The sequence below is a fragment of the Sebastes fasciatus genome, chromosome 1, assembly GCF_043250625.1.
Source record: "Sebastes fasciatus isolate fSebFas1 chromosome 1, fSebFas1.pri, whole genome shotgun sequence".
NCBI classification, from domain to species: Eukaryota; Metazoa; Chordata; class Actinopteri; order Perciformes; family Sebastidae; genus Sebastes; species Sebastes fasciatus.
The window spans coordinates 10,272,031-10,293,148 of NC_133795.1; the positions used below are offsets into that span (position 1 = coordinate 10,272,031).

At 38.0% G+C, this 21,118-nt stretch overlaps 2 protein-coding genes across 3 annotated transcripts in view; one reads left to right on the forward strand and one right to left on the reverse strand.

Moving 5' to 3' along the window:
* Positions 1-21,118, forward strand: part of gnrh2 (gonadotropin-releasing hormone 2) — a 278,332-nt gene that overhangs the window by 195,252 nt on the left and 61,962 nt on the right. The window lies entirely within an intron of this gene.
* Positions 1,212-19,744, reverse strand: wdr1 (WD repeat domain 1). Of its 2 annotated transcripts, none has more exons than XM_074621931.1 (15): positions 19,599-19,744; positions 15,330-15,451; positions 13,855-13,945; positions 13,596-13,743; positions 12,313-12,493; positions 10,920-10,997; positions 9,697-9,777; positions 9,167-9,400; positions 7,400-7,487; positions 6,556-6,712; positions 5,042-5,129; positions 4,784-4,894; positions 4,440-4,613; positions 3,352-3,493; positions 1,212-2,114 (listed from the first exon to the last, which is right to left on the reverse strand). In XM_074621931.1, the coding sequence occupies exons 1-15, from the start codon at positions 19,612-19,614 to the stop codon at positions 2,008-2,010; spliced, it is 1,818 nt and encodes a 605-aa protein (XP_074478032.1). In that variant the 5' UTR covers positions 19,615-19,744; the 3' UTR covers positions 1,212-2,007. The 2 variants fall into 2 exon arrangements, with proteins under 2 accessions (XP_074478032.1, XP_074478116.1); XM_074622015.1 differs by having other exon boundaries at positions 6,556-6,707; positions 7,395-7,487.

Consider the following 21,118-nt stretch of genomic DNA (forward strand, 5'->3'; position numbering starts at 1 on the left):
AGATTGTTCATGTGAATGCAGAATCTGATGATAGAGATTAGTCTTTGCAAGTGGAAATTATGTAGGCCTGGCTATGTGTTTATTTGCATATAAAGCAGGCAGGGAAGTGATATGTGTGGTTATTACGCTGCTCTGGCTGGCTGTTATTATAGCCTCGGGACCTCATGTTGAACATCTGGAAAGACTAGTCTGTTCAGTCCTGCTGGCAGCTGACTACTAATCTAGAAATGAACTTGGAACCATGATAACTGCCTCTATTCTTGCCTCAAATGTTTTCAGGTGACAAACTTTCTGACTACTTTGACCTTTTGATCGGAGTTTGCAAGTGATTGACAGCTGCTCAGAGACGTCAGGCTCCAGCTCGGCTCCGATTGGTTGTTTTCCTCCAGTCTGTGAACTCTTGCAGATGCCGTTAGGAGCACCGGAGGACACAGAGGCACATGATTTTTTTTTCAGATTACCTGTCTCATGCACTACTGTCAGGATAGAATGACCTTTTTATAGAAATATTTTTTTTTTAAATCTTATTTGCTCCATTTCTACCCACTGCAGCTTTAATAGGCATGGCCAGTTTTTAAACACCATAACACTTTAATTTTGCTTTGCCTACAACGGACTTGAGCTTTAACACTAAAGACTTAAACACATCTCTATTTGAAGATTCAGTAGAGAGTGTTGCTAGTGAAACAGGATAATAGAAATAATGCATCTGTATAAAAATCGCCAGACAAAAAAATACTTTTACAGCCTACTTATGTAACCGTATTTACAGTATCTGGCACACATACCACTATAAAGTATATATTGTCAATAAAAGGCACTGCATGATAACTTGATTGTTCAAAGTCATTCACTTTTTGTTTTCACTAATTATTAATCTGAGACCACATACAGATAAAAGGTAATTAAGGTAAGATAAGGTTCTCAATCATTTCCGCCTCATTAGATAATTTACAATACACCGAGATATAAAAGATCGAGACATTGATTTTCCTGGGTTTAACACAGGAGATTATCATTTCAATTACATAATGACCAACTTGCTCATCAAGTCACAGGGAAACCCTGTCCAGTCTGCACCTCCTTCACACCCCACTAGAGGGACAAACTGACAGCACCACTCTCCCTGAATGTCATCAAATCGTGATGAAGATTCCCACATAAATGTGTTTGACAAGTAGAAAGAGTGCACATGTGCATGAAAGAGAAAATGCATAAAAAGTGTTTTTTATTATTATTATTGAATCACTTCCACCTTGGAAGCGGATGCATAAAGACATGAGGGGGAAAAAAATAAGTGTGACAAGCATAGTGGGCCCAAACAAAAACACAGCAACAACACAGGACTTTCAACTGAACAGACAGCATCTTGATTGTTTACATACTTTCAGTTCCTATTATTGCTCCCCAGTCCAACAGGAAGAGTTGAGAGAAACATAAAAGAAAAAAAGTATGAAACCCAAGACAAAGCAAAAAAAACACCCAGCCCTTTAACACCTTGGAGATTAAAAAGTGACAGGCAACAGTAGTTAGGATCAGTTACTTCTCATTACAGGAATGTAACCAAAAGGTTTAATTTCTTTCAAACATGATTTCGTTGAATTAAAACGCTTTTAGTTCATCCGTTAAGTTAGGATTCATTGAGCCCAACCACAGACAAGGATTTCAGTTATAACTTGAGTGAAAGCTATCACCTATGGAATGTTGAGCTTACAAATATTATTGTGGGCCCATAAAGCTCAAAGAGATGTAAAAGCACTCATGGTTACATCGTATATTTCAACTTGTCTCCGTGTTGAGTTGAGGTTATTCACATCAAAGAGACGTATATCTTAAATCATTTTTATGGGAGCTTTCCCCAGCCATTACCATTTACAATTCAGATGTTTACAGACAGCATAGAACACCGTATAGATAGTGAAAATACAGTAAAAAAAAGAAAAAGGAAAGATTGAATCCGACAGTAGTCCTTGTCCTTGGAGATGTGGATGTTTGTCTGCTTGCAGCTCAGTATTTAATAGTCCACTGCTTGATGCTGGCGTCGTGGGAGGTGGTGACTAGAGTGTGCTCATCTACCCAGGCCAGGCCGCTTGCGTGGTGCAACCGGTGAGTGTCTGCAGACATCAAAGTATCAAAACAACCGTGTTACAGAGATGTCTTAAAGCTGAGAAAAGTGTTAAAGGAGCAGTGTGAGCATCTAGTGGTGAGGCTGCAGATTGCAACTGAAAACCCCTCCGCTCACCCATCCCCTTTCCAAGCATGCCGGGGAACTACGGTGGCCTTCAGGTAACGTAAAAACGCAGAAGGCTCTCTGTTTGGTTTGACCGATCTGGGCTGAAACATGGCAGAGCAACATGGCGGACTCCGTGAAGAGGACCCGCTCCCTCTGTAGATATGAAGGGCTCATTCTAAGCTAACGGAAATTATACACTAATGAAGACAGTTATGAATAATACATTCAATTTCCGCCAATAATTCCACCTAAATCCTAAACAATAGACCTTTAAATTAAAATACAAATATTTGCAGCCAAGTTCAATTTTCATACTTAGCTATGACTTCAAGTTATAAAACCCAACCCTGTTTTTTATTTCTATTTATGGTCAGCATTTTCATGCAATAGCCATTTAACGTATTTACCTCTCTCTATATTAGGTTTCATTGTTAGTGTCGGAGTCCGCCATTCTCATGCTGGCTTCAAAGGAAATGATTCATGCATACAACGGTGGGTTCACAGCTTCACGCTGGACACGCAAGTGTGAAGTGTGCTCTGAACAGAGAGCGAGAGAATCTACTACAGTCGTATAAAGTTACTGCTAAAGCACACTGAACATTTCCTACCGCTGCTTCACATTAATACTGCAGAGACTCAGGGTGGCTTTTATTGTGAAACGGTCACAGATAACGCGGTCATCTTCCACGATTATTGACAGCAGCTGCTTCCAACTCCACAGCAAGGTAACCAACTCTACTGGGCCTTGCTGTTGTGTGGAAAACTACTTGCACGGCATGAAACCAAATCACTATAATTTTTTAATTATCAAAAACATTAATTTGTGTGGATGCACTGTAAACAAATACACTGGTTGTTTTCCGTTTTATTTCTGACAAAGTAGCCGCTCAAGGAGTCTTTGCAGTAGCATTAAACCACACTTGCTGTTACCACCAGGAACCGCAGGTTTACTTTAACTTTGAGCCCAGATACATGCTCTAAATGCATAATTTAGCTCAGCTCATAGTGTCCCATTGACTTTGCTTTTCGCGCTTGGATATTGTTACAGAGGGATTAGTACATCGGTGTATATCTGCGTGCAAGCCAGGCATGAGTGAATGTGCATGTGTGTGGCCTACCTGGGATCTTAATCTTGTTGTCTGTATCGCCAACTGTCCAGATGAACACCATCATGTCCATCCCACCAGTCGCAAAGTGCTCATTGTCAGGTGACCAGGCCAAAACCACTGGTTTGGCGTGGTGTCCGTAATACTGTTGGAACTGGTGAAAAACAAAAAAAAGAGTGAGAAATATTTATAAAAAGAGACTGTGACTATAATTTATATGAAATTGCCATAACACTTTATAATAACCATCATTTATAAATGGTAAATATAAATGATATAATGGTAATTAAACTTAGTTAATAGTTATTTTACTGTTAAAAAACACTGAAACAATAATGTTTAATAATTATTAATACTGCTATAATTTCTGTTATTTTTATTACTAGTTTGTGTAATATGAAATAATTAGTTTATAAATGATATATTGTATCATAGGAGACGATAATTATATTCTGATGACATTAGTAAACTATTTATTATCAGTTTATTGTTGCACACATAACATTTTATACACTATATTACGTATTTGTTAGTGATAACCAAATTATTTATAAACCTTTAAGAAATACTTTGTAAAACATCTCTAAACATTACGTAAATAGATGGACCAGAAACGAATTATTAACTATTGACAAAGCATTAACTATATCTAAATAATGTTTATAGATGCTTTACAAAGTATTTATTAACCATTTAATGAGGTATTATAATCATCAGTTGCAACTTTATAATAGTCATCCAAATAATGTTTAATAATTGGTTTGTAGACAATCTATAACCATTAACAAAGTGTTACAAATCTGTTTATGTAATGTTTTCTAGATGTTTAAAAAAATAATATCTTAGTCTTATATATATATAGCATGATATAAAATGTAATATGCTATAATTATTATTATTGTTGTTTTTATTGTTATTAAATTATTAAACATCATCATTTCTGCATTTGTTAACATCAAAATAACTATTAAGTTTAATTAACTACCAATTTACAATCTATATATGATGGTTATTATAAAGTGTTACCGAAACCGCTATAGGCACTGGATATTGAGTGATCCACAGGAAGTATACAGTATATAGGAGAGACAAATGTTTACCGAGTATCCGTCAGCCACAGTAAAAACAGTGGTAACTTTCTTGTCATCTACAGCTGCAAGATAGGCTCCGTTGTTAGAGTACGCCATGTCTGTGATCCCCCCTGTAGCCTCGACAGTTTTACCCTCATCCTTCAGAGTGTTGCCCTGAATGGAGTACAGACGGATTTTCCCATCCTAAGGAGAAAAAAAAGAAAATCTCAAATCTAATGTCACCTAGGTGTGATGAAGAATGTGCCGTTTCCTGTGATGGTCACTTAAAAGGGATGATTATTACACACCGAGACATGCTGATGCTACTGCCAAACATGAGTTTGCTCATCTTTGCTGTAAGATTAGTTACTTACTGCTCCCCCGACTGCAGCAGTGGTTCCCCCGGGGTGAATAGATCCAACCTCTGGCTCGTAGTCGAGATCGCTCAATGTGCAGACTACCTTCTTATCCTTCAGCAAGACGACCTAGAGAAAGCCAGAGATGACGAATGATGCGGTCAAAATAAGACACAAACTTTAGAGGGTTAAATTATCAGGTGGGTGAAGTAAAACCATTGAAATGCAAAAATGTGTTCACTAAGCTAGACAATGATGACAAGGCAAAGGCATTACCTGGCCAATGCACACAGCCAGTGACAGCCCTCCTGCTGCTGCAGACACACTTTTAGGCTGGACTTGCATCTTCACCACATCAGAGGCACTGAAAACCACCAGTTTGGGTTATTTATAAGATAACTAAGCAATGTTACATTACTATTAGGGAACTCTGAAAGACAATATTCAGTGTGAGGTACAAGAAAACAAAAGACAGTTATTCCAATGACATCTAAGATTAAAATATAATGGACTGGATTTTTCCATTGGCTTTTGGATTATTGAAGAAAATAAACTCTGTGACAAACACACGATTATGATACTTACACATTTTGTTCAGCAAGATAATCTTCACAAATGAACACCACTTTTATCATTTTTTAAGTCAGAAGTAAAACGCTAACGTTAGGTCACCATGGTCGCATGACTTCACGTCGCCACCACTAAGCTAAAGGCGGATTAGTGTTAGGTGTGATGACGTTTAGTCTCATTTAGCCACTTGTTAGCAACCGCCTTTTTTAAGATACGTAAAAGCTTCACAATTCCGGATTGGGATATTTACTGACATATTTTATGTCGTAGAACAAAATGTTAAAATCTCTTCAGGCTGGCTCATCACGAACAAGCCTAGTGTCTTGAGTTTCGTTTGCGTTCACATTGCAGCATTTACAAGCGGACGAAAATGTGTGATACGTGAGGAAACTGCTCTCTAATTGACGATGGACGCAAACAAAGAGTAAAAGAAGAGCAGACTGTTACAGAAATCGATTTTCGCGCCACTTTCCAATTTCACAATGTTGGAGGGACAACTACGCAGGTTGATCTTGGCCCTGGTCATCGTTTATTACATCGTTTGCATTCATCACTTTAGGCAAACGATGCAGTTGGAAAATGAGGCGCGACTGGAAAATGATGTGCTGAAGTAGTATTTGAAGTAGTATTTGTAATTGTATGCATACTGCATGCAACAGTATGTACTTTTTAAGGGCAGCTGCAGTACGTACTAAAAGTAAAAAGACAAAGTATGCGATTTGGAACGGTCTTCGTCCGTTTTTGGGTCCACCCCAGTGCGACTGCTGTGTTCACACCAGCCCAAACGAACCGAACCAGGTGGGTAAACGCTCCAGGGATCAGTTCAACAGAACCAAACAAGTCAGTTGTGAAAACGCCCTAAAATATTCACTTTGATGTATTCAAAACATTGTTCTTAGTATTGTGAATGACAGAATTGCAAAGAAATTTGTATGAATACATTTTCTATGAATACATTTGTGACGGATCTCAAGTAGCAATATCATGGAACATTATTACTGATTTTCTACGTGACAGATCACTAAGCGTAGGCACATCCACCCCATTACCAACAGCCATAATAAAGCTCAATTTAAAACTTAATTTGTTTTCTTCCAGACGACCGCCTTGCCCAGACTGACTTCCATTATCATTACCAGACAAAATGCAGAACATCATCATAACAACACCCACTGAGTTCATCTCATAGTAGTTATCTGCCGAGGGTAGCGGGCCCCTACCTGTACTCGGCCTTGGTAAGGTTGGTGTAGCGCAGTGTATCATCCATGCTGCACGTCACCAGCTGGTCATCCTCGACAGTCACTATCTTGCTCACCTGGTTGCTGTGGCCCTTCCCACTGAAGCAGTCATTCTCTCCAGTTTCTGCATCCCAGTAATGTGAGGCATTTGTTAAGGGAAAAAAATCGACTGAAGACATGGATACACACAAACACATATCGTGAAGCGGAGCCAGTAGGCCACTACTACAGGTGAGCATGCGGCTACCTGAATTAGCTGCGCATCAAAATTGATTGATTTTAATGCAAAGATTAAGGCATCTCTGTATAAAAAAAATAAATAAGGTGCCACAATTCCAGATTAGTTAGTATGAGTGTTACGCTACTGAAGGCAAGTCGCCAACACTGACAGTCTGCCCCCCCCTCCATAGCAACTCCCCCAAAATCATCATTAGGAACATAAATATACCATAATGAACGTCAACATGGCTATTGTCAGTACTCACAGCTGTCAAGCTAGCAGCTTGTGGAAGACTCCAGTGATGCGCAATGAGTGCACAGGTAGGCAGGTAGCTCGTCCAATCATTACATTCGGCCAAATGAAATGATTGGACGGGTTTATTACCGTCTTGCTACGGCCACAGGTACCTTTTTTTTTCGTCAGAGCATTTGAGTTATTGAGTTATTGCTGTCGGGATGTAATGAAAATTTCAACTAATATAACAAAAACTGTTTCCCAAATCTTTACAAATCCTGCCTTTAATACTGACAGATTAGTCATATTTAAGAAAAATGCTACTACCCACTACATAATGTCAACATGTTTTTTTTTTCAGTGAAAGGATATTGATGTGTCCATCGGCACTCCCCGAGTAGATGTATGGTCGACCGTTCTTTTTTTGAACTGTCAAACACTGGATGGATTTGGTGTGACCCTGTAGGATGAGATAGTACATGTTTTCAGATATACACACACAAGAACAGTTAATGTCGCATGTTGGACATTTCACTCAGGAGATCTGGCAGCACATCCGTTCCAGTAAAAGCCACATGACTATTTTAGATGCTTCAGTAATAACCTGACATAGAGTGACTCTTTAATGCGTTCAACTCTAGTCTTGTGGCTGGGTCTGTCCAATACGCGCTGACATTTTGAGCTTGGAGGCTTTCCCTGTAGTACAGTCGGTGCATGCAGATGAATGGCACCCCTTTTGCCGGCGCTCCTCGTTCAAAAAGGGACTGAGCTCCTGGTAGTGGCGGCATCAAGGGAGGCGGGCTAGGCGTTGTTCGTCTGCATGTGCCGCCGGCACAGCGGTGGTACAGAGCCGGTTGAGGATCGGCAGAGTTTCACTTAAGGGGGCATTACATGACCAGTTTTTATCAAACCACTTGAGGGCGGCTTCAACTACAGGTGCTTTCCCTGTGTGCATTCGTTTTCGGTAAGGTAGCCTGAGGAACACCAAGTTTAGCTGCTGAATCTCGTTTCATCAAGAGATTACTCTTTTTCCAGTGATTTCAACATGCACGAAAGACCTACCTCAGGTAGCACAGCTGGAACGAAGACAGGTTACTGTGAGCCGCGAGGCAAAGTATCAAGGGAGTAAAGTAAAATAAATGTACTATTACTGTGACTACTTAAATACTATAAGCAAATTATTTAAACTAGGGCTGTCAAAGTTCACGCATTAATAACGCAAAACATTTTAAGGCCACTAATTAATTAACTTATTAATTAATAGGCATCAGTGAAAACACTGGCATCATATGAAAATTTTAAAAAATGGTTCCGTTGGTACCAACCATGTCGTACTAGGAAGACAGGAAGGAGGCTAAATAACGCTCCAAACTTGCGCTAAATTTTGGTGAGGAAAAACTGTCATGACCATTTTCAAAAGGGGTCCCTTGACCTCTGACTTCAAGGTATGTGAATGTAAATGGGTTCTATCGGTACCCACGAGTCTCCCCTTTACAGACATGCCCACTTTATGATAATCACATGCAGTTTGGGGCAAGTCATAGTCAAGTCAGCACACTGACACACTGACAGCTGTTGTTGCTTGTTGGGCTGCAGTTTGCCATGTTATGATATGAGCATATTTTTTGTGCTAAATGCAGTACCTGTGAGGGTTTCTGGACAATATCTGTCATTGTTTTGTGTTGTTAATTGATTTCCAGTAATAGATATATACATACATTCATACATACATACATAAAAGTATTAAATAATTGACAAACCTCTTTAAGGTACATTTTGAACAGGTGCGATTAATCGCATGATTGTCCATAGTTTAAACACAGTTAGATTAAATATTGTAATCGATTGATAACCCTTATTTAAACAGCATTTATATAGGGATGATTCTCTCCCAAGCCTTTTGATCCATGTAAGTGGTTGACCACTGTGACCGTGATCACTATAAGCAGTTTCCACTGTATAAAATATTATAATACATGGGTACATTATCACAAACCTCTGTACAATTTGCAGATGCCAATTTATATTTCACAAATGCTTGCAAAAGTCTGGTCTTATAATTGTAGAATATCAACTTTAACACAAGGTTGTATCAGTATCAAGGAACTCTACTGATAATATCCAGGAATAGAGTCTGACCTTGATGACGCGTATGGGCCGGTCAGGGCTGTTCTTGTCCAGGTAGTTGATGTATCCTGACAAGGAGATGGAGAGGAGGTGGTCTTTCTGCCACAGGCAGCCCAGCTGCTGGTCTGACACTTCACTGCCCAAGTTGAAGGTGGTGACGGCCGTACCTGCAGCTACATCCCAGAGTTTCACGGTCTTGTCCCCTGAGGCAGAGATCAGCTGGGCGCTGTCAGGGCTCCAGCTGACCTGGAGGATTTAAGGAAAAAAAGTTATGATATTAATATGCATGTAACCAAAGTTGTTAAAGTGACCTATCAATGTTCATAACAGAAAAACCAATGCTATGTGTAAAACAAAGAAATAAATGGAAAAATCAAATCAGTAATTTAAGGACAAAAGGAGACTGCTTTCAGGACACATAATCCCTAATTTGAATGGGAAAAGAAGCACTTTCTGTGTCCATACACTCTCTGATTATAGCTAACAAAACCCATCCAGCTAACCACTATATACTGATGTTTTTACATTCAAAAAATACTTACAGCATAGATTCCTCCGTTGTGGGCCTTCTCTCCACCCAGTGAGCAAATAAGTTTACCATCTGTTCCATCGTAGACATTCATCTGTAGGAATGATACTCATTAGGAAGATGTGAAGAACATTTTTTCTACAAAACTATAGTTTGAGATTTTTTCTTATAAACATGTTGAGACATCCTTGATTTTATTTGTATTATTTCAGTAAATATCATAGCGATAGTTACTTAGATTATTTTGTCAAAAGTAATTTTACTTTAAGGTGAGACACCACCTAGTTTTTCATGCATGGGGTCAATTTTGAGATTTTGGGCTATTTTGCATCCATAACATAGTTAGTACCACTAGTCTTCTTTCAGACTAGTGGAAAGAAAACATCAAAAATACACATTTAGGTGTTTATTTTACTACTTTGTCTATTTGCGTCTGTAGATTTCTCCTAAATTCACCAAAAGTTAGCATCAGATAATGCCTCGTTTGCATAATTAAACATAAACTTTCAGAAAAATTGTAATACACAAAATAATTGTCTTAATGTGAGTAATCAACTGGGGAAGTTCCATGGTGATATATAAGCAATTTTTTTTTCCTATTCATATCTAGTGCCTTACTAAATGTATGGAATTTTACAATCCATATCTTTGAAGGCTGTTTTTTTCAAAATTAGGTTTTTCTCAAACTCTGAGCCAGAAATCTCCACTTCAGTAGCACTTACATCCACCAAACTTTCCAGTTTCATTCCTATTTATATTCTGAAGGTAATTACAAAGGGGTTTGTTCATATATCATTCATAGCCTGATTTATAGAATATTTTATTCCTAAAAACATGGCGAGAATTGATTTTTTTTTTTTTGCTGTTGAGAGAATTTTTTGATTTATGGAGTGATAAAAAGAAATATCCATAATTCCCTCTGTAAAAAAACCTTTGACTCTAATGTGTCAACAAAATGAAACAAGAATTTTGAACTTGGCTTGATCCAATGTTCAGATTTCTGTTCTGGAAATGTATGCAAATTAGCACATATTTAATAAGACAATGCATCATTTGCATATTTAAACATAAAATATCAGAAAACTTGTAATACAAAAAATAATTACCTTTAATGTATGTTATCAACTGGGGAAGTCAAGTTTCAAGGTGATATCTATTAGTTATAAATGTTATCCATTTCACCTGGGGTGTCTCCCCTATCGTTTATATGGTCACATCTGGCAATCCAACACTCACCTTGCTATCAGCGCCAGCTGTGACAAACCGACTTCCATCTGGAGAGAAACGAACACAGTTGACAAACTGGTCGTGCTCCTTTAGTGGTCACCGGGAAGAGAGAGAGAAGGGAAGAACAATAGAAGAAAATTATCCACAAAGAAAGATTGTGAACATTAATATAGTCAATATTAGTTTTTTATTCGGCACAGTCTTAGACTTTCAATCTGTCATCATAGTTAAAGCTGAAGTAGGTAGAAATGGAGCAAATATTATTAAAAAAAGTTATTTTTATAACTGTGTCCTCCTGTGCTCCTAATGACATCTGCAAGATGTCCCAGACCGGAGGAAAACAACCAATCAGAGCCGAGCTGGAGTCTGCCGACTCTGAGCAGCTGTCAATCACTCGCTAACTCCGATCAAACGGTCAAGGTCATGAGAAGGTTAGTGACCCGGCAGCCATGTTGAGATCTTCTGAAGAAATACCAAGCCCCACCGACCAGCCGGAGCAAACTTTCTCATTTTACAGCTAAACAGCACACTACAAGATGTTTCTGAAAACATCTGAGGCGAGAAATAGACATTACAGTAACAGAATGTTGATTCATATTTGATCAGCGCTGCCTAGTTTGACCGTTTGATCGGAGTTTGTGAGTGATTGACAGCTGCCTCTGTTGAATGAACAGGTAGTCTGAAATGACCTGAGATTGGCCAAAGTCTCCCGTCACGGGCTAGATTTTTTTAAAGCCTGGAAACAGAGCCATGACGAGGTGCAGAAGTCTAGTTTTCTCTCAGAACACTTGAATTACAATATGCTGAAAGGTTATTATGGAATTTAAGAAAATGTATTCATTCATTTAAGACCATCAGGGCCTAGGTTTAATTTTGGGGTTACACATCTATTGTATGAAATGATTTACATGCAACTATCACAACTAAGGTCAGCATTTACACAATGTGCTACGCTTGTATAGAGAAAACAAATTACAGACTGAAATCTAAAAACAGACCACAAGGATTTTTCTGTAGAAAACAAAATTTGGTGCTCAAAAGTGTGTTACACATTTGTAGAGGGAAGGCCTGCTTTAAGAATGTGGCTCACACATTCTCCTCTATGGGGGAAGTGGGTTATGTAATATGGAAGCAGACAAACAAGGCTAACACTGTTACAAACCACCAGGGTGTGACGGACTTAAGATGACCAACGACGGGCATTAAAAATAAGACAGCTGGTTCAAAGTCACAGAAAATGCCTGCGTTTGTTGAAGGCCAATATTTTATACTACTAAGACTGCAAGTTGAAGATGACATTTAGCCTTTGGTTGATCTGACAGGTCCAGCAAAATCAAATGACTCCAACTACTTTGCTTCAACACAAATGCCTAAAAAGCAAATGTTAATCTCTGCAACTCACACGTAGGGTGAAATCGAACTTGAAGGGAGGCCCCTTGAAGAAGGACGCACAGGTGTCATCACTTGCAACGGCAAGGCGGTAAGGGCGCTGCTGCCTTATGTCCACGCTGTTGATCGGTTTGGAGTGGCCGGAAAGATCCCCCACCGTGGAGCCGGAGTCCCACAGAAACACGGCTGCATACCTACAGCAAGAGATGAACATGCATACAATTGTTCCAGGTGTTTTTGAGGTTTGAGAGAGGAATAAAACAAGTCTCCCAGGATGAAATAAAATGCAGAGCTTATGCAGAATATTGCTTCATGTCGACAGTCATACCAAAATAATAATTCTGCTATGGGTTTTCTTTTCTTTTCATAATTGTATTGATGGACAGTTGCCCTACATATCTGGTAAGGCAGGTGATGTGCTGGACGGCTTCAAGGTGTCTCTACTGCTTAATAGTGATGTACAGTAAATAGCAAACACTGCACAATACTTCATATTTTATACAAAACCATGACATCAATCAAGACAACCAATAATAATTGTAGTATAATTTCATCAAAACACCACCTTGTTCAACAGAAAAAGATCTAAAGCAAACAATGGACTTGTGGACAGTAGATATTAATCAGTGTGATAGCTGGAGAAGCTTCTCATGAGACCTCGTAAAGCTATAGTCTGATTTATAGTTTATATATAATTCTATTTGTTTTATAATAATAATAATAATAATAATAGCTTGGATTTATATAGCGCCTTTCATGAAACCCAAGGACGCTTAACAAAGACATAAATAAACACAACAACTGTAACAGAAGCTAGGGGCCATAGGCCTTGGTGAAGAGGTGGGTTTTGAGGAGTCTTTTGAAGGTGTCCAGAGATGGTGCGTTGCGGAGCTCTATGGGGAGAGAGTTCCAGAGGGTGGGGGCTGTCACACTGAAGGCTCTGTCCCCAAAAGTTCGCATTCTTGTGTGAGGGATGGAGAGCTGACCCGTGCCTGAGGATCTAAGGTTCCGGGGCTGTGTGTAAGGGTGGAGGAGGTCAGATAAATACTGAGGAGCCAGGGCATTATAGCCACTAATTTCTTTAACGCATAAACGCAATTGATGATCGAAGGTTGTAGTGAACTCAGACTTGGTCTTCCCTTCATCCAGAGCAAGTACTCTACCTTGTGCCGACATTTTTACTGCTGTGGATATTCCATATCATAGCAACCAAATGCAACCAAAGTGTCTCCGCTGAAAAAACACTGCGCCTCATTGCTGTCGTGCAAGTTAACGAAAAAAAAAACTCATACTCACTTCTCTCGTCCCTCCCCAACAACAGCAATCCTCTTGCTATCCTCGGTCCATGCGATGTCCTTGATCTTGCCTGAAATAGGGGTGTACTCGTACTTGAGAAGGTGCTCCTTCTGGGTGGTGTCCCAGATACGGATCTTTCCTGATGCATCTAAATGGATTTAAAAACGATTATTTTATTATAGTATTAACATTACTGTGGTAACTAACTATACACACACACATACATTTGTTGACATGTGTTCATAGGTGAGTTGTTTACCTCCAGATGCAATGTAGAATCCACTGGGGGAATACTTGGCAACACCTACTGCATGGGCATGTTCGGTGTAAATGTCTGCTATAGCCGGGTTCTGTAAAAGACATCAGCAGGCAGATCCCTTTTTTAAAATCAGTCAAAGCTAAATTTGGTTTTATTTTTTGACCTGAACCATAGTTTAGGGTTTTGGCCATTGTTCCTATTGCTAATGAAAACATTTTACTCATTAGATTAATTGAGGAGAGTTAAAGGGACACTGCATCTCAGCTTGACACAACCCTCTGATTGTGTCAATTGGAACAAGTAATGTGAGTGATCACATACACACAACAATTGCTCAGTTATACCCGAATATCTAAACCACCAATCAAAAGTAAAAGACTAAGATGAGAGATGTCACTTGAAAATGTTCAGATGTACATTTTGTAAAACTGCTTCCTGGTTAAAGAGTAACTGAATACCAGCTGAAAATCTTATTTTGCTGACTGCCAGTGTTTGAAGAGCTCAGGTGTGGTTACAGGTGCAACAGAGGCTGCGCTCCATTGTGCTGTGTGATATATGGTGGCATGGGTGGGGATGGAAAGCTCTTAAATGCGGTGCGTTAGCAAATGAGGCGGCAGGTATGACATTGGGTCCCTTATCAGCTGACAGCAGGTAATGGAAAAATAATGTTATAACATTCTTGTTGAGGATGACGTGTACCATTATTGAACAAGAAATAGTTAAATGTAAGGAAGTGCAAAACTCTAAACCAATCAACTCTCATTGCAGCCAAACTTTAATTTAATCTTTAGACAGCTTGTAAGTGTTGGCAGAGACAGTACAGCACTGTACCGGCTGGATTTTGGACCACACCGAGAGCACATTCGTGACCACACCTAACACAGACGCTTTTGAGGTTGGTCTTAAAGGGTAACTTTTTCAACCACAGAAAATAAGCTTGTTACATGTAGGCAACCCCTATTTTCCCATTTGTTTGTAACTGACTAATAGCGACAACAATTTCCACAACAATTATTGAGGGAGAGTGCTGTAGACGGCAGCTGCTCACAAGCTGCAATATGGTGCCATTGGGGCAAGCTGGCACCGTCATTTACGTCCACTAAAAGTGCTTGTTTTTCAAGGTCTTTTTCAATGTCCAGTGGCAAAAACGAGTACTTTTAGTGAACGTAATGTTACATTGAAGCTGCTCACTTGCCCTCACAGCTCGTTTCGTGGCTTCCGGTTACAGTGTTATCCCTCAATACTGGACCAATTTCAGAAATTTTTGTCACAGTTAGTCACAGAATTTACCCTTTAACTTATTCTTTAAAATTTGACTCGAAGAATTCAGTACAAAGCAATTTACTGTAGTTTGTTAGTGAGTAAAATGTCATCATGACTAATATGAATAAAGGCCAAAACAAGACCTAGATTGTTATAGATAAGTAAGCATGCAACACTTGTTAAATATGGCTTTTAAAAAAGAGGAACCTTACTTCAATGTTCCTGATGATGACACACTTCCCATTGGTATACAGGAAGTTGTTGCCTTTGGGATCACCACCAATCACTTTTGCAACTCCCCTCTCCATCTGCGGGAGACTGGCGAATACATGTTCTAAAAAGAAGCAGACATGACAAGAACGATGACGGGAAGACAGATGATGTATAGCATTATGGTTAACTTTAATGAGCATACACTGAAAAAAGCATAAACTTAAATATTTCTTAAGGGATTGTATGCAGACAGAAGAGGTTACATCATACATCTAGAGCAACATGAGTTGATAGAGAAATCTTGCACTGCCTGGACGAATATATTTCCTGATAAGATATGCAGAGTTAATCAGCATCACTTAGTTCTTCATTAATCATTCGGAGGACTTGATGTGTTGTTGTGTACCCAAGTGGTGAAATATACACCTATTTTATCACCACTTGTGTACAAAAACAGTCCTGTCTATTCCTTACCTTTATTTCTACAGCTTTGTTTTCTTTATAAATAAAATAAAAATATCGATATATATGAGAACAGATATCGTCTTAGATTGTGGATACCATAATATGGCATAAGTGTGTCTTTTCCTGGTTTAAAAGGCTGCGTTACAGTAAAGTGATGAAATTTTCTGAACTTACCAGACTGTTCTAGCTGTTCTATTATTTGCCTTTACCCACTTAGTCGTTATATCCACATTACTGATGATTATCTATCAAAAATCTTGTGTAAATATTTTGTGAAAGCACCAATAGTCAAGCCTACAATATCCTCGCAATATAGATATTAGGGCTGTGTACTGGCAAGAATCTGGCGATAAAATACGTATCATGATACACAGGGGTTACGATTCAATATATGGATATATTGTGATACTGTAAGCTAGGCGATATATTGTGATTTTTTTTAATCAAATTTTAGGAAAACTATCAAAGTATAAAGCAAACACCACACTATGCATAAAATCTAAGTAAAAAATGTTTTTTTATTATGCAATCAGAACAGTGAGATCTGCATTTGCATTTATCACAGTCCCTGTAACATCACAGCACTACTATGAGAGGACACATACACTGAGAGGACACATATCTTTGCAAATGGAATAAAATATTAAGTAAACTAATTTTTGCATGTAAACAATTAATAAAATAAAAAAATCTATAGAGTTTTTGCGAATCGACACAGTATCACAAAAAATATTGCAATTCTCGATATTTTCATTACACCCCTAATCGATATCAAGGTATTTGGTAAAAAATATTGTGATGCTTGATTTTCTCCATATCGCCCAGCCCGATTTCCAAGATAATTACTGATTTACTGGGTGGTTGATGTTAGGGCTGCACAATTTATCGAATATTAATCACGATCACGATTTTGTCTTCCCACAATTAAATGAACATGATCGACTGCGATATTGATGTTTAAAATGTGTGTTCTGCTCATAGAAAACGCTGCTGCATATCAAATCAAGCGCTTCCTAAACTAACAGCCAGCCACCAGCTGGCGATCAAGATGTTTTGCCTTCACTTTTGGGTATAGATATTATCTATACAACCAATGTGTTTATGATTAAATTGAGAGCATAACATCAACGTGCACCAGATTGATGCATTTAACTTTAAAATGTAGCTAGCAAAAGGGTGGGGTGAATATTTAACAAAAAGTGCCTTTCTTCTTCCTGTTTTTGTTTTTTCATATTGCAGAAAAAAAATATTGCAATGTCAGTTTTTTCAAACATCATGCAGCCCTAATTTGTACATTAGCAGGAATGTAGCACAGCATGGAAGTGAAAGCAGTGCTCTGTTTATTTTAAAGGTCCCATATCATGCTCATTTTCAGGTTCATACTTGTATTATGTGTTTCTATTAGAACATGTTTACATGCTGTAATGTTAAAAAAAAAACTTTATTTTCCTCGTACTGTCTGCCTGTATTTACCCTCTGTCTGAAACGCTCCGTTTTACTGCATTTCAACGGAATTGCAACGGAATTGAGTTGCTAGGCAACAGTTTTGGTCCATGTTTACTTCCTGTCAGCTGATGTCATTCACATACACTGCAACAGGAAATAAACTGGGACACATTTAGAATTTGTACTTTTAAAACCGCGTAATGGTCTAAATATTGTTTATTTGTGACATCACAAATGGACAGAAATCCTAACGGCTTGTTTCAAACGCGCAATTTCTGAATACGGGCTGTGTTTATTTCTCTGTATATTGAGCGTTTTGATTTTAACAGTATTTATATAGCACTGAAACCTGCTTTATAATGTAAAAGACCTGAAAATCTCACTTTTTACAATATGGGACCTGTGCAATATAATTTTCCCATTGTGCAATTTTGTTAATAGTCTTTTTATTGTCAATACTGTATATACTGCTCCTATTTTTATACTTCCTTCTATTTAAATGGTTCATATTTTTTTACACTTTGTTTCGCTCTCTTTTACCGTGTTATCTGATGCATCTTGTTTTTTGCACTATCCCCTTTGCTGCTGTACACTGCAAATGTCCCCACTGTGGGACTAAGAATATCTTATCTTATCTAAACTTAATGTGAAAGTGCAGTAATAAAAATATGTTGTCGCTAAACTCCAAGAATAATCGTGATAAATAATCGTGATCTCAATATTGATTAAAAAAAAATCGGGATTATCATTTTGGCCATAATCATGGAGCCCTAGTTCAGGTCCTTCACTTTTAACCTAAAAAAATCATCACTTTTATAATTATCTTAGTGAAGTTGCATGTACATAAATGTAAAAAAAAAAAAAGCCTCTGCTTCCTTTTACCATGCAGAATGGGAGCAGCAATTAAGGACCATTAAATGTTACACTAACAAGAAAGTGATTATCAGCAGGGCTTCTGCATTGGCTTCAAAATCTGTTTTCTTATGGAGAACATTAGCTCTAATCTCCGCCAGCTCCACATAAAAATGAATCTTTACTTCACACTTATTTATCAGCCAAAAACAAAGCATGTTTCTGTGAGCTACTTCCCCAGTAGGAGCTACATTCATGAGTAGGAGTTGCTGACTGCGAGCCAAGATTCAACACAGTAAAAAATAAAATAAGCAAAACAAAATTGAAACAAAATATGAACAATTTAAATAAAAGGAAATATAAAAAAATAGGACCAATATAAACAGTATTGATTATTAACAAAATTGCACAAGTGTGAAATGAAATTTTCACTTTTAGAATATGTAAATCAAGGCATCAAGTGTTGACAATTTTTCTTACGCTTTTCATTGTCTGTAAATACTACTTGTTTCTGATTGTCCACTTGTTGGTATGATCATTCTTTTTCTTTAATATTAATTTTCTTCTGTATTCTACATGTTCAAAATAAATTTTGAAATGAAATTAAATGAAATTCCACCTGAAAATATTGTACAGTGAAGTGCAGTTATTGTCAGTTTTTGGTGTGATTGTGTATCATCACTCTTATAATTATCTTAGTGAAGTTGTGTATATGTATAAATGTAAATTCAGCAAAAAAAAGCATCTGCTTCCTTTTACTATACAGAATGGGAGCAGCAATTAAAGACCATTAGATGTTACAGCAGAGCTTCCGCATTGGCTTCAAAATCAGTTTTCTTATCAAGATTATGAGCTCTAATCTCCACCAGCTCCACATAAAAATGACTCTTTACTTCACACTCATTTTTCAGCCCAGTTTCACCCAGTAGGAGCTACATCCATGTGAGTAGGAGTTGCTGACTGTCTCTGTTTGGACATGTCATAACAATGCGATGTGAGCACAACTATTTCCTGACCTAGCTGCAAGGCCTATTGAAGGAGGTTAGGACACGCGTCATAGCTGCATATCTCATTAAGCATGCGCAGTAGAATCTGGTCTGCTCCTCGCTGAAATTGAGCCAATCACAACGCACGACTGCAGCTTCAGTTACACTGCGCATGCGCAATACTCCTAACCCAAGACCCGTGACCTAACCTCCTTATATAGGCCTTGACTTAGCTAGCTGTTAGCTCAACAAGCTAAATGAACAGCCTGTAATGAGCTGTATTTTGAGCCAGAGCACCTTAACAACAAACTAGTGCGTATCAGACACATGTGTGCATAAAATGTGAAGAAATTATTGCCAAAGTCGGGATTTTAATATTTCAAAATGAAGTGTCAGAAATCACACAGCTATGGGCGAGGCTAGCTAGCCGCGATGCTAGCTGTCTGACTAGCTCGAGCTGCTGAATAATTAACGGTTTTATTGTATTGTTTTTTCATTAAATATAACAAAATTACTTACTCAGTTCGTGCGACATTTTCCCTGCTGGTCAGTTGCTCTTCTCAAATGAATGAAACAGTGAAGCTGTGCACTCCCTCAGCTGTTACACTCCCTGATCACACAAACACGGAAGTGAGAGCAGCTCTCTGTCTGCTGTCTGTCTTTGCCCAAATATAGTCAACTACAGCTGCTGCTGCTAGACAGGCACGGTGCTACAGGGGTGAGTTATCCCTCAGTACTGTGCTTCAGGCTACAAGGTAAATGCCATTCTGAGCTCAAACCAGTCAGCTTGGCTAGGTTAACCCAGTTTAACAACATTTTCAAAATCCTCAAAGATTCTTCTAAACGTCTTGACAAAGATAGATAGATTTCTCATTTTCTGCATTGAGGTAACAAATGAATAAATAAATAAATAAAGACGGTCACAATTATTTGTTAATAAAGTGTAAATTGTCTTAGGGACCAATTGTGAATTTATATTATAATCAATACAATTATTTATATAAATTAAAAATGTTATAGATAGTTAGATAGATAGTTAGATAGATAGATAGATAGATAGATAGATAGATAGATAGGTAGATAGATAGATAGATAGATAGATAGATAGATAGATAGATAGAAGGTTTAAGGCATAGGCCATATAGGCAGTCGCTCAGGGCGAACAAATGAACAAATAAATAAATAATTAAAGACAGAATTACACTTTTCACCCCTGAAACTCTCTTTCTCACAGTTTTTTATCTGCCAAGTCACAATTATTTGTTAATAAAAGTGTAAATTGTAGTGAAACTGACTAAACATTTTTAAGCCAACAATATTAGGGACCAATTGTGAATTTATATTATAATCAATACAGTTATTTATGAAAATTAAAAATGTTATATATAGATAGATAGATAGATAGATAGATAGATAGATAGATAGATAGATAGAGGGACGGTACAAGGCATAGGCCAAATAGGCGGTCGCTTAGGGCATATTATATTAAAAACAGTTATTTATGAAAATCAAAAATGTTATAGATATATAGATAGAGCTATATATTTCAGGAAGAAATATATTTTGCTTTGTGGCTTGAATGTAATGATAATAAGAGGAACAAAATAAGGAGGAGTGTACAAAGAGGAGGCACTGCCTGAGAGGCCTTGCTCAGGGCAAAATTTACACACAGTATAGATTCCCCACTTTGCCCCAAAAAAATGATGCCAGCATGAATAACCAAATGAAATGCCCAACAAGGTAAAAGAGGACTATATAAGTGTCAGAGGGTAACCTGCTGATATATAGTTTCATGATGGTGATTTTAAAGCCCAGATGTCATCCTGTATGTCAGCAGAGAGCATCACTTGCCTGGAATAGGATTGGGAATCCCCTGACCTATTTAGGATGAGCCCATTCAGAGGGTGGGGCCATAGGTGGCAGCACCAAATACGTATATGATGATGATGTTAATGCTAATATTATGAGCAATATGTAACATATTGAGAAAGATGAGAGTGTGAAAATGTGCATCCTCATCTGTTCAGATAAAGATGGAC

What these genes read in the sequence shown, in the direction of transcription:
- wdr1 (XM_074621931.1), bottom strand. An exon ending in GAGTGCCGATGGACACATCA is followed by an intron (nt 6,713 to 7,399) that starts ATATCCTTTCAC and finishes CAAATGCCTCAC; the next exon opens with ATTACTGGGATGCAGAAACT. An exon ending in CTGTGGCTGACGGATACTCG is followed by an intron (nt 3,494 to 4,439) that starts GTAAACATTTGT and finishes GTTTTTCACCAG; the next exon opens with TTCCAACAGTATTACGGACA.